Source organism: Ruditapes philippinarum, unplaced genomic scaffold, assembly GCF_026571515.1.
Source record: "Ruditapes philippinarum isolate M1 unplaced genomic scaffold, ASM2657151v2 ctg660_1_1_1_1, whole genome shotgun sequence".
Lineage (NCBI taxonomy): Eukaryota > Metazoa > Mollusca > Bivalvia > Venerida > Veneridae > Ruditapes > Ruditapes philippinarum.
In genome coordinates, this window is record NW_026860859.1 from 189,064 (window position 1) to 202,119 (window position 13,056).

General features: G+C 32.6%; 1 protein-coding gene across 1 annotated transcript in view; it reads left to right on the forward strand.

Moving 5' to 3' along the window:
• LOC132713587 (cullin-associated NEDD8-dissociated protein 1-like) overlaps positions 1-5,326 on the forward strand; it is a 30,960-nt gene extending 25,634 nt beyond the window's left edge. The window contains exons 25-32 of the mRNA XM_060696223.1: positions 36-139; positions 572-639; positions 1,068-1,257; positions 1,884-2,072; positions 2,640-2,711; positions 3,307-3,478; positions 4,221-4,367; positions 5,037-5,326. Coding sequence (XP_060552206.1) covers positions 36-139; positions 572-639; positions 1,068-1,257; positions 1,884-2,072; positions 2,640-2,711; positions 3,307-3,478; positions 4,221-4,367; positions 5,037-5,167 — 1,073 coding nt within the window. The 3' untranslated portion in view covers positions 5,168-5,326. The remainder of the gene's footprint in view (positions 1-35; positions 140-571; positions 640-1,067; positions 1,258-1,883; positions 2,073-2,639; positions 2,712-3,306; positions 3,479-4,220; positions 4,368-5,036) is intronic.
• Positions 5,327-13,056: the final 7,730 nt, after the last annotated feature.

Sequence of the window (13,056 nt, forward strand, 5' to 3'; positions counted from 1 at the left end):
ACCTTGTTAGATAGTGAGATATTATTTTATTTCAGGTAATGTAAGTGTGGGCAACTTGAACAAATTTCTGCCATTTGTTTTACAAGAAATTGAAAGTCAGCCAAAGAGACAATACTTACTGTTACATTCACTTAAAGAGGTAAGTCGAAAATATATGTTATTAAGTTTGACTTCTAAATTATAAAGAATTATATATATTTAAACTAAATTTATATAATGGATTTGTCCTACTTTTAAAAGATTTCATTAAAATCAAATAGCTTCAAACAACACAGATGATAATTAGCATTCAAATTTTAAAATATGCTTCAGTTAGTGTAACACTATAGACACGTCAATGAAACATTACTCTTTTAATTGTAAAACAGTTCTTATTTTGTATATGTGATGTATAGAACGTTTGTATAGATTTCAGTTCCCTAATTTATAGAACTCATTAAATAAAACCATATTTTGTTTGCCAGAGGCTTGCATAATATGAATTTTTATAAACTTGTTCAATAAATTGAGTATTAAATCTACACTCAGTCAATACCTATATCTATAAATAAATGTTAACATATGATTACAGATTATAAGTTGTGAGTCGGCATCACCTGCAGGAGTTAGCAACCTTAAACCTTATGTACAAACTATATGGTATGTATTATTATAATATAAAACTGTCAATTTTTATGGTGTCATTGTTTTAAGAGATTGATTTGTAACTTTTTGTGTAACAAAAGCGTTAGTAAAAGTTTATAGTATGCAAGTAGTCTTATCTGTGTTCCTGAAATTGCAACAAAAGGGCTATAAATTCAGTATAGAAGTGGATGCTGCTTACAGTATTTGTTGGTTTTACTTGACTACCTTGTATAAGATACTGCAGGCCACTAAATATCCGCCAGTGTATGCAAACACTTTCCATTTTACCTCTGTAGTGTTATTTGAACTTGAGTAAGCATTTTATCTAATTAAGCATAAAAATACAATGTGAAATTGGTGAACCATTTATTTTAGCTTTAGAAAAAGTGTATTGTATATCACATTAAGAAATTTAAAGTTTGTATGATTGATTGTTATTGTAGGAATATGTTATTTACACATTGTGAATGTCCGGAGGAGGGTACAAGAAATGTGGTATCTGAATGTCTCGGTAAACTAACATTAATGGATCCTCAAACATTGCTGGCAAGCTTGAAGAAACATCTGACATCTCAATCAGCTTTGACTAGAAGTACAGTTGTCACAGCTATTAAATTTACCATATCAGATCAGGTAATGTCTCCACTTGATTTAACCATTTACCTGCTCAAATTGTGTGATTAATCTGTCCAGCTTTGACTTTAGAACATTTTATTTGTATTTCATCAAAATAAAAAAAACCTGGGCTACCAACAGTACAGAGCCTGGTCAGACTGCATGGATGTACAAACTGGCCTGGCTCTATACTTGTGGCTATGGCCTATCATTTTCTGTTCCTGCATGTTAAGGGTTATAATCTGTTTACATCTTACGGTAAAAATATTGCTTACTCTTCAGGCAAACATGAAAAATTGGCAGATTTATAAATGGTTATTCTATCCTTCGTGTATGTACTGTAAAGATTAAATTGTACTTTAAGCAGCAATAAAGTTTAAGTTTGACTTTAAACTCATCAAGATAAATCAGATGCTTGATAAGAAACTAATTAAAAAGAAAACAAACAATCTTACTTCACAGATTATTTGGGAAATCATCATATGGCTTTACATGGTTGATGCTGTAGGAATACAAAAACAAGACTGTTGAAAGTTCTACTAGATTTCTTGCCTGTGCTTAAAATAATGACGGCAGGATATTGTAGGTATCCCTCTAATAGTCATGATGCCTCAATTGATTATACTGATTTTCTCTTATTTCAGCCTCAAGGTATAGACCAGTTGTTACGTGCATGTATTGGAGAGTTCCTGCAAACATTACAAGATCCAGACCTGAATGTTAGACGTGTTGCCTTGGTAACGTTCAACTCGGCAGCTCACAATAAACCTGCCCTGATTAGAGATCTGTTAGAAAGTGTTCTACCACATTTATATAATGAAACTAAAGTGCGGGTAAGTATCATCAATATTAAAATGTTTTATTGATGAGGTTAACGTTTAGAGTTTAGTCTTTGATAAGGGATGAAATTAGGGGAGGGGTGAGGTGGGTGTTGAGTACATTTAATCAAGGATGCAAGTTAAACATTATATGGATGAAAAATATTCTGCAGAAAATATTTAGGACAAAGGTTTGAGGGTAAGTCGACTTTATATATAGGATTCATATTGAGAATATTGGTTCACAGGCAATGTTCAGTGCTCTAGGTTTAACGATTCTAAATGAAAATAGTTTCATGAAAATTTATTTAGTAAATTATGAATATAAGTTATATGAAGCCTGTTTGTTCAGGACTTTTTATGATACTTTCATTGTCTTTGATTGTTTATTTTCTTAATTTAGACTAGTTTATTTTATTGTAGTATACTACTATTAAGGAAGCTTGTTGATAGAATGTTAATTGCTCTACACCTAATGTGCCTGATCATATTTATAGAGTGATACTTCCTTAAATAGTACAATTTACAATAAACATTCTGACCAAGTAAAAAAGTTCATATATTAAATCATTGTAATTTCAGAAAGAACTTATACGTGAGGTTGAAATGGGTCCTTTCAAACACACACTGGATGATGGTCTAGATATAAGAAAGGTAAAAAATAATTGTTGCCATGGTAACCTAAATAGTGATTTTATATCATTGCATATATAGGTTTTTTCCTGTTCTAAATATGTCTTAGTTGGACCCACTTACTCTTTATCCTGTCAAGGACTTCTGATAAAGCCAATAAGCTAAGTTATTGAAGGACAATGGTTCAGCTCAGGTGCCAACTTGTTCATGGAGGGTCACCTGAGGTCAGTCTCCTTGCCAGGAAAGTTTGAAAGTCACCATATGTCTTTAACAGTCTTTGTGTCAACCCTAACCTGCGGACTTGGTGTATTAAATTTCCTCTGAGATAGCTTTTTTCAGTGGTCAAATATTGAATTGTTTCGTTAGTTTTTGAACAAAATATTGACATGAATATATGCATGTTTATTATCAGAGAGGTTATGGTGAATCTTCAATGCCTTTATAACCATCTTGTAAAATTCCTTCATAATCAAAATTATGTATATTCCTTGTTTTTCTGGATTTAATGAATTTGACTATTTGAGCATACATTTTATACATGCAGTGGAATCATTTCATTGAAATTCTTATTACCACAGGTTAAATGTGAATTTGTGTTTTTTTATGAATTTTGTAGGCAGCGTTTGAATGTATGTATACATTATTGGACTCGTGCCTGGATAGAATAGACATTTTTGAATTCCTGAATCACGTTGAAGATGGCTTGAAGGATCACTATGACATTAAAATGTTAACATATTTAATGTTGGTACGTCTATCACATCTCTGTCCTAGTGCAGTATTACAAAGTAAGTTCTACTATTTTATAAAAACAATTGTTTTTAGCGTTTGACTAATTTATCAGTTAGTCATATCATTAAATGGTTCATGATCTAACTATGCCATGAAGATAGAAAAGATGATGAATTACTCTACTGTGTTGTTACAATTACCAGATTCATCATGAGAGTGGGCATCCATGGCAGAGTGGTTAAGTTTGTTGAATTTGAAAAACTTCCACCTAACTGCTGTTTGGTTCAAGTGAATCAAGTACCTGTAGAGACTTTGAATTCTTTCATGTTAGGAAGCTATCCAGCTAACTTACCGGAAGGATGGTGGTTCTACTTTGGTGACTACACATGCCTGAAATAATGAACAGAAGGGCATCTGAATTCTTACACCAGCAGTTAAAACTAGAAAGACATATTATGACAATTGAAGTGTCTGTGTTAATTAAAACCCAACACAAAATATTTAGTAGAACATAACCAATTGCATTTCATAGTTTCCATATTAAATTTCTCGGGCAGAGTGGTTTAAGGTTGTTGACTTCAACTACTTGTCCATCAAATTTGTGAAATAAATTCCTGCCAGGGACTTTTACATGTGAGGAAGCGATCCAACTAGCTAGGTTCTACTTGGGTGTCTTTCATGCCAGAAATAAAGCACTGAAGGGCACCTGAGGTATTCTTCCACCATTAACCACCATTAAAGCTGGAAAGTCCCCATATGACATTTACTGTAAAACATTATGATGTGATATCTATACAGGACTTGACAGACTGGTGGAGCCATTGAGAGCAACTTGTACAACAAAGGTGAAGGCCAACTCTGTAAAACAAGAGTTTGAGAAACAAGACGAGCTCAAGAGATCAGCTATGAGAGCTGTGGCAGCATTGTTGTCTGTTCCTGATGCAGGTAAATATGAGCCGCGTCACAACAAAACTAACATAGTGGGTTTGCGACCAGCATGGATCCAAACCAGCCTGCGCATCCGCGCAGTCTGATCAGGATCCATGCTGTTTGCTTACAAACCCTATAACAAGTAGAGAAACTGATAGCGAACAGCATGGATCCTGATAAGACTGCGCGGATGCGCAGCCTGGTCTGGATCCATGCTGGTCGCAAACTCATTATTTTGGTTTTGTCGTGACGAGGCTCATATCTTAAATACACTGGTTCCTCACATCCAAATCTTGAAAAGTATATAACCTATAACTGACTTACAGTTAGCCACGCCCATTCAAATTGAGTCCATTATGTAAATAGGCGGAGACCTTTATATCGGCTCATGTTAACGTATATTTAATACATACAGTTGAGTTATAGCACTGTATGGTAAATACTTCGGTAAAATTTAAACAAAATAGAGCAAATTATTGGCAGACAGACTTTGGCGAACTGTAAATTTTGCTACCATAATTCTTAAGGGATCTCTTAGAAATTAGTTTATTTCTTAAAAATATTGATATATTAAGTTGAATAGTTGACCAACTATATTTTGATTCAATTAATACATGTGTACTGTATCGTTGTGTATCTACATAATGTATAATGTTTGATTTGTTGATATTGTAATGTTTACAGATAAAAGCCCACAGATGAACGAGTTTCTAACCCAGATAAAATCCAACTCTGATCTAACACAAATGTTTGAGAACATACAGAAAGATGTGATGGCAACATCATCAGATACTGTGATCATGGATACAAGTTGAGGACCTGACAATGTTATATAACAGTGTTTCTTCACAATATTACCTGTAAATGTAAAAACTTACTGGGGATTAGAAACTAATGCCCCATATTTCACAGCCATATAAGACTGTTGTTTTTCTTCATCTCTTTGGTTATATATAGTGATAGGATAAATAAATGTCTAATAGGAATGAAATGCTTCAGTAAAAAATAATAGGATGTTCGCTCTGTAGAAAACTCCGGTGTATTTCATGATTTCAAGCATTATCAGGGAAAGGTATGCTTGCTCTCTTTTTTTAATGAAAAACGTTTGAAAGTTGACAATGAAGAACTTTGTAAAAAAAAAATTCATGATACTTCAAGATACTGTATAACTTGATGAATCCTCAGAGTTCATTTCTCATTGTGTAAAACAACATCAGTGGACCTAATGATTAGTTTTTCTAACTTTGACTATTTATTTGTCAAAAAAACAGTATTTGTCATTGATGTAATAAGTATGAGAGCTTGAATTTGAATACAGGATGCTCCATTTTGGTGTGTGTAGCTTTTTCTATTATTGACTTTAAGTAAGAACATTTGATATGTGTGGAAAGTATGTCAGATATGTTTAAATAATGTTACCCTTTTGCTGTCTGAGTCTGTGTTCTTGTAGTTAATATAGATAACTAAATATCTATGGATATTTAAAGTCACTTTGATTCTATTATTTAGAATTATTCAAAATATTTATAACTATACACTATGTACAGAAGTTATAGCTGCATGCCTCCAGATAAGCCAAAATATTTAAAAAGATAAAACTTGAGAAAAATGTACATGTACTTCATTGTAAGAAAAGTAGAAAAAAATCATGATTTGCAATTTATATGCGATAAACAACTGATTTTTTCATGTTTAACTGTATATTTCTACTGATATCTAATGCAATAAGGGCTATTTTTGCATATTTTGACCCCCTTTTGTAGTACTTTAAATGTATGTGGATTGCAAGCACTGTTTACAATTTGTAAATTAATATATAAATAATGTTTGTTTCTTTACAATATTTTATTTTTAAATACATTTTCAAAATGTTCATGACAGCAAGCATGAATCTGGAGGCATACTACTTTAATTGTTTATGTCTGTGTTGGTTATATATTTAGCTATAAGCACTAAACAACATACTGGTATCTGTCCACTTTTGAATGACACTAAGTTTTTTTTAATATATATGCTAAGTGCTGCAGCAAGGCTGCCTTATCTTTAAGTAAGTGCTATATTACTGTTTCTACTTGATCTAGCTTGACTATACATGTATAAGATTGGGGCTTACCATATGTAGTGAGTTTGTTAAGTAGTAATGTGTAATAACATTATAACTGTTGCAGTATCAACTGCAGTTACATCCCACTACTTCTGGGCTGGGGGTGGGGTATAAAGATTTGTATGTCACAGTGTGTCAATATAATTGTACTAAAGATGGTTCAGGTATGTAACAGATGTGTGACATTTTAGAAACGGAAATGGGACACTCAAAATAAAAAAAGCTTTTGAAAAATATTAGCATTTTTAGGCTTAGTGGGCCTTAAAAAAGTTGACAATGAATGGTGTAATTTCAGGACTGTTTTCTGGAACTATAATAATAAAATAATGCTAATTTGATACCTGTATAAACCATGTGACAAACAAGAAGTCGGTATCATTCTACATGTATACAAATTGGTCAAATATGTTAACACAAATATATGTATATGTGTTTCTCTCAATTGTTACTATATGTGATATTAAGTAACTTAACTTGAAATTAAAACTTGGTGTAGTAGTCTATATTCATCTTAAATACATGTATAAATCAAGAATATGCATAATAGATAGGAGTTATAGCCAATGTTGCACATGTGGGAGGTATATTTATATAGGGACTTTGGGGAAAAAACGGCAAAATAATTTATATGTTTGTATTACATGTGTATAATCAAAATGGAAAGATAATGGATTTACAGATTTATTTTATGTAATAAGTTATTTAAAATTGTGAGCACACATTACGCATTCATTCAAATATAACTTAAAGGTCGCTAGTTTAGCGTGGCATATGTGGTTATGGTCACTGAACTGTATCATTTACCACTCACAACTGTGGTTTTTGTACCATGAGAGACTGTGGAATTTTTTCGTGTGAGGGAGTTATCCAGTTCAAACTTGCCAGAGATAATACACGGAGAGGCTCTGCTCTGAAGATGTAACTCACTTTGATAATTTTTGCTTGTATAGTGTTTCCAAACCCTAGTTTATGAAGTGAATGAATGAAAATGGCTACATGAGGCATACAAACCTCTTTATTCAAACTAAAAGTGCTTTTTTCTGCAGTATTTGGTGCATATTTGTTTACTTATTAAAGGCCAAGACATGATAAATTAGAGATTTGTTTAAATATGAATGTGTTGCAATTTTCTTCTTAATTCTTTTGATGAGTAAGTATTGCTTTGTTTAATAAGGAAATTTCAGTGCACATATTTCCTTGAGTGTTACTTTTAATCATGTATACATGTACCTAATCAAATTTAATATATCAACTTACCTTCTCTAATATTCACAATTTAGTTACTTCATATGTTATAATTACAATATAAGTATATAGAAAAGGGCACACAAAAAATGTTCTAGATCTTCCTGATATATCACGTGACTAGCAGATTTGTCACGTGACTTCTATGTACGTGTATATTGTTTTATGTCAGATTAACTCATAGTAACAGATTATGAAATCTTGTGATTGCTTGCAAAATAATTTTGCGGATGTTCAAATCATGGCTTCTTTCAGCATAACATTACACATATTGTAAGTTTTGTATTAACATATATACTGGTATGATATGTTATAATACTACCAGGTTATGTATGTGACATCTTGGTTCCTTTGTTCTCTTCTACCTGTAACTTATGTAACAGTTTTTTTTGTGTTTTTTTATTTGTGAATGGCTGTTAACTATTTTTATAGTTCATGAAATAAATTTAGCTGTAAACACAATTTTTTGGCGTTTATTATTATATGATCACCTTGTTCATACCACTGGTCTTTGATCACATGATCTTGTCTTGTTATCCCAGGTGAGTGATACTTGCAGTCACGTCATCTTGCTATGTAATTAGTTATTAGTCCCCTACCGGTTTAACCGGATGGGACTTTAGGTTTACTGTCTGTCTGTCAGTCCGTCCGTCCACAAAACTGGATCCCGAGATAACGCAAAAAATACTGAAAATATTTTTATGAAACTTGATATATGGATAAATGGCAGTATGGAGATTATGCACATCTTTTTCTTTTCTTTCTATGTTGAAAATTCTGGTTGCTATGGCAACAAATAGACTGAAAATATGGCAAATTTAACACATAAACTGGATCCAGTGATAACTCAAAAAGTACTGAAAATATTTTTATGAAACTTGAAATATAGGTAGATGGCAGTCTGGAGATTATGCACATCTTTTTCTTTTCTTCCTATGTTGAAAATTCTGGTTGCTATGGCAACAAATGGACTGAATTTCAAGATTTCTGATTTGAATTTTTACGCTTTTTCACTATAAGTTCTTTAATTCTTAAGGTGTTTACTTTAAACTTTAAATATAAGTTTCTGGTCATCAACCACATCATATGTGACAAGGTTTACAACTCTAGCTCACAAATTAGCAGAATTACCTCCCTTGAACTTAGAATTTTTATGAATAACTTCTTTTTTTCTTAATGTATCTTCTTCAAACTTCATATATATGTTTCTTATTATCACTCAACATTTGTGAGAAGGTTAAATACTCTAGCAAGACTATTTCCAGAATTATGTCCCCCTTGAACTTACATTTTTTTCTAGAATTTGATATTTTTTACTCCAACTTCTTCATTCCTTATAGGATTTACTTTAAAATCCCACATCGTAATAATATGACAAGGTTCATAAATCTAGAATCCATATTTCCAGAATTATCTCCTCCTTAAACTGAATTTTTCTTATTATGCCCCCACTTCAAAGAAGAGGGGGTATATTGCTTTGCACTTGTTGGTCTGTAGACCAAATGGTTTCCGAGTGATAACTAAAGAACGCTTAGGCCTAGGAACTTCAAACTTGGTATGGTGATTGGTCATGACCAGCAGATGACCCCTATTGATTTTGGGGTCAAAGGATCCAAGGTCAAGGTCACATTGACCTTGTAGGTAAAAACGGTTTCCTTTAAATTACAAAAGAACGCTTAGGCCTAGGAACTTCAAACTTGGTATGGTTATTGGTCATGACCAGGAGATGACCCCTATTGATTTTAGGGTCAAGGGGTCAACGGTCAAGGTCACATTGACCTTGTAGGTAAAAAAAGTTTCCTGTCAATAACTCAAGAATGCTTAGGCATAGGATCTTCAAACTTGGTATGGTGATTGGTCATGACCAGCAGATGGTCCCTATTGATTTTGGGGTCAAGGGGTCAAAGGTCAAGGTCACATTGGCCTTGTAGGTAAAAATGGTTTTTGATCAATAACTAAAGAACACTTAGGCTTAGGAACTTCAAACTTGGTATGATGATTGGTCATGACCAGCAGATGACTCCTATTGATTTAGGGGTCAAAGGTCATGTTGACCTTGTAGGTTAAAACGGTTTCTGATCAATAACTAAAGAATGCTTAGGCCTAGGAACTTGGTATGATGATTGGTCATGACCAGTAGATGACCCCTTTTGATTTTGGGGTCAATGTCATATTGACCTTGTACTTAATGACGGTTTGTGACCAATAACTCAAGTTGTCTTGGTTGATATTTTTATATTAAACTTAAAATGCTTTTGGTATACACATTTGAAGATCTTATGTAGTATAACAACTTGGCTGTCATTAATGAGGCCTACATGATTCATAAAATTTATGCATATATTATTTGTAAGATTTGTTATAACTTTAACTGCTGCACGCAATTGGGGTCACAATAATTATTACCTTGTGACTAGTCATGACCAGTAGATACTAGATAACCCTTATTAATTGTTTGTTCAGTGGGTCAGAAGTCATGCATAATAACCTGATCATATGACTAATTGGCTGCCGATAGGGGGCATACATGTTTTACAAACATATCTTGTTCATTCTTTAACTTCTATTTTTTTCTTCATGGATTTTCTTCAAATTCAAAATAAACATTCATTATCAACACCTACATTATATTTTTTTTTATTTTAATTTTTATTACTTACTATACATTATAGTTAATGCTATAGTTGAAAATTGTTATTTTTTTACTTACCTTTTTTGTGACTATAAATGGTATCTTTAAACTTAAAGTAAAACTCGCATTATATATGACAATGTCCATAAATCTAGCATCTTTATTTCAAGAGTTATCTCCTCTTTAAGAATTTTGCATTATAATTTGTTATATTTTGGTAACAGGGATGTTTAAAAAAATAACTTAAGAGTCTCCTTCAGTCTGTCTGTTCATAAAAACTGTTTCCTGAGATCACTTTTAAAGATTTTTTCCAACAAATTTACTTAAAATAGAGAAAAGTTTAAACATTAGTTATACTTATTCATCCTGAGAAAATTGGACCTTTTGATTATCTGTTGTATAAACATAATTTCCTTACTAGGCAGGGAAACTTAACACATTACTATGATATAGACAAACTAAGAACTCAAAAGATTTATGTTCATTCATTCACTGGTAAAATTGAATGGCCAATGGCACATCAGAATGTTGCTGGGGTTCTAACCGGTAGGGGATTATGGATTGCTTGCAATACTATGATAATTGCTTGTTAACTTCTGCATACATGTAATTGCATACATGTAATTGTATATCTCATGAATGCTTGTATATGACTCTTTTAAGAGTTAATTTGCAAAATAAAGATTCTTCTTCTACATTTTGTATTGATGGGTATATATTTGGCTTTGTCTGGTGTCCGTCCTTCCTCACGTCTGTCTTCATTTTCAGCCGGTGTCCGTCCTTCCACATTTGCATCTAGTGTCTGTCCGTCCTTGTGTTCATCCTGTGTCCGTCCGACCCTCGCTTTCATCTGGTGTCCGTCCGTCTTCATTTCCACCCGGTGTCTTTCCGTCCTCAGTTCCATCTAGTGTCCGTCCTCGTGTCCATCTGGTGTCCGTCCTCATTTCCATCTGTTGTCAGTCCATCCTCATGTCCATTTCGTGTCCGTCCTTCTTCATCTGATGTCTGTCCGTCCTCATGTTAATCTTGTGTCAGTCCGTCCACATTTCCATCTGGTGTCAGACCGTCTTCGTTTCCATCTGGTGTCCGTCCTTCTCATGTTTATCTGGTGTCCGTCCGTCTACACTTCCATCTGACATCATGACAACTTTATATAGCTTATTAGTTTTTCACTAATAAATTTTGTTAATCAGTTTGTCCTCATATATTTCCATTCTTTAAGTTTTAGAAGAGAAATGCCCAAGAATCATATAGAATCCACTTGAAACCTTATAAATTGATTTATATTTTAAGAAAACATTTACTGTCCAAGAAACATTCTCTTTCGCCGTTTTTGAAGGCATTTTATCGCCCTTTATTGTTACATTATAAATCATAGTTAATATTTGACTTACATTTATTCCTGGTTTTATTGGATTCAATGAAGTTTATTATTTGAACATAAACATGATGTCACTTCACTTGAATCTTACGACTGTCATTCATATATGAACGACTAAATGACACTGATTAATGTCGAAACAATATTTGCATGAAAAGATTGATTTTGTATCTCCCAGTGAAGGATATCACTTCAATGAAATTGCTTATTATTATAGAATTTAAGTTTAATGAGGGAGATGATTTTTAAATGATAAAAGTTCTGCCTTTCGACCCAAGATGATGGGCTCGAGCAGTCAAAGTCTTGATTTTTTTCTTATGGTTTTTACCTTTGCGGGGGTATTTCATTACTTTCTAGCATATTTTGTTAATTTTAAATCAAAATGGATTTACAGCAAAAATAAAATTAGTGAAAGTTCTACGAGCAGATATTTATATGTCATACGAGCCAGTACCTGCAGTATATCCAGCAAATCCAAATCCAGAAATTCTTATTTCCATCCTAGTGTGTTCCTTCACACTTCTGTAAGTTGAACGATGTAAAACTCGCTGTCGTTGCGGAATCGGTTCATGTAACCAAAAAATCGTGAAATCTGGCCTCTATATAAACCGGTTTACGTATAATAAAATTAAATTCCCCAATATTTAAGATGATGAACAATCAGTGACGCGATTTAAAATTTCGTCTGATACTTTTATCATGGGAAATCATACATTTACGTCTTAGTATAGTTGATATTAGCGCAGTTTAGAAGTATTGAAGTAAAGAAGTAAGAAAAATGAAGAATTAGAAACATTATATTCGTATTTACATATAATCAGATACGTGGTTAAAAGATGTACATATATACATTCATTATATTTTCTATTTGATAGTTCTGTTTTCATCTTTATAGATTAATAAAGCACATTTTAATGCCCATGTTTTTGTTGTTTTTTTCCCAAACTATTGCACCATTGTAAATTTAAGGACGCTGGCATACATTTCATATAGTGAAACAATAAAATGAATTACTGGATATTACCTATGCAAATTATAAAACATTTCAACTCTTTTCGACTTACTTTAACAAAGAAGAAATGTTCAATCTGACCAATTTATGATCGCTTTCATAGCAAGAAATCAACTAAAAATACAAAGCCTTGATAAAGAACGATATTATACGTTTCGATCTCTTCAAAGTTTTCGTTTTATAATATCTAATAAATTATACGAATTTGTTATCATTAAAGTCAGTTAAACTTTATCGAATGTGAAATTCATTTTTCCTATAGATTGCTTAATAAAATGATCAGAAGTTCAGTTCCTTGTACGCTTTGTGCCTTGTTTCTCGTCGCCCAGA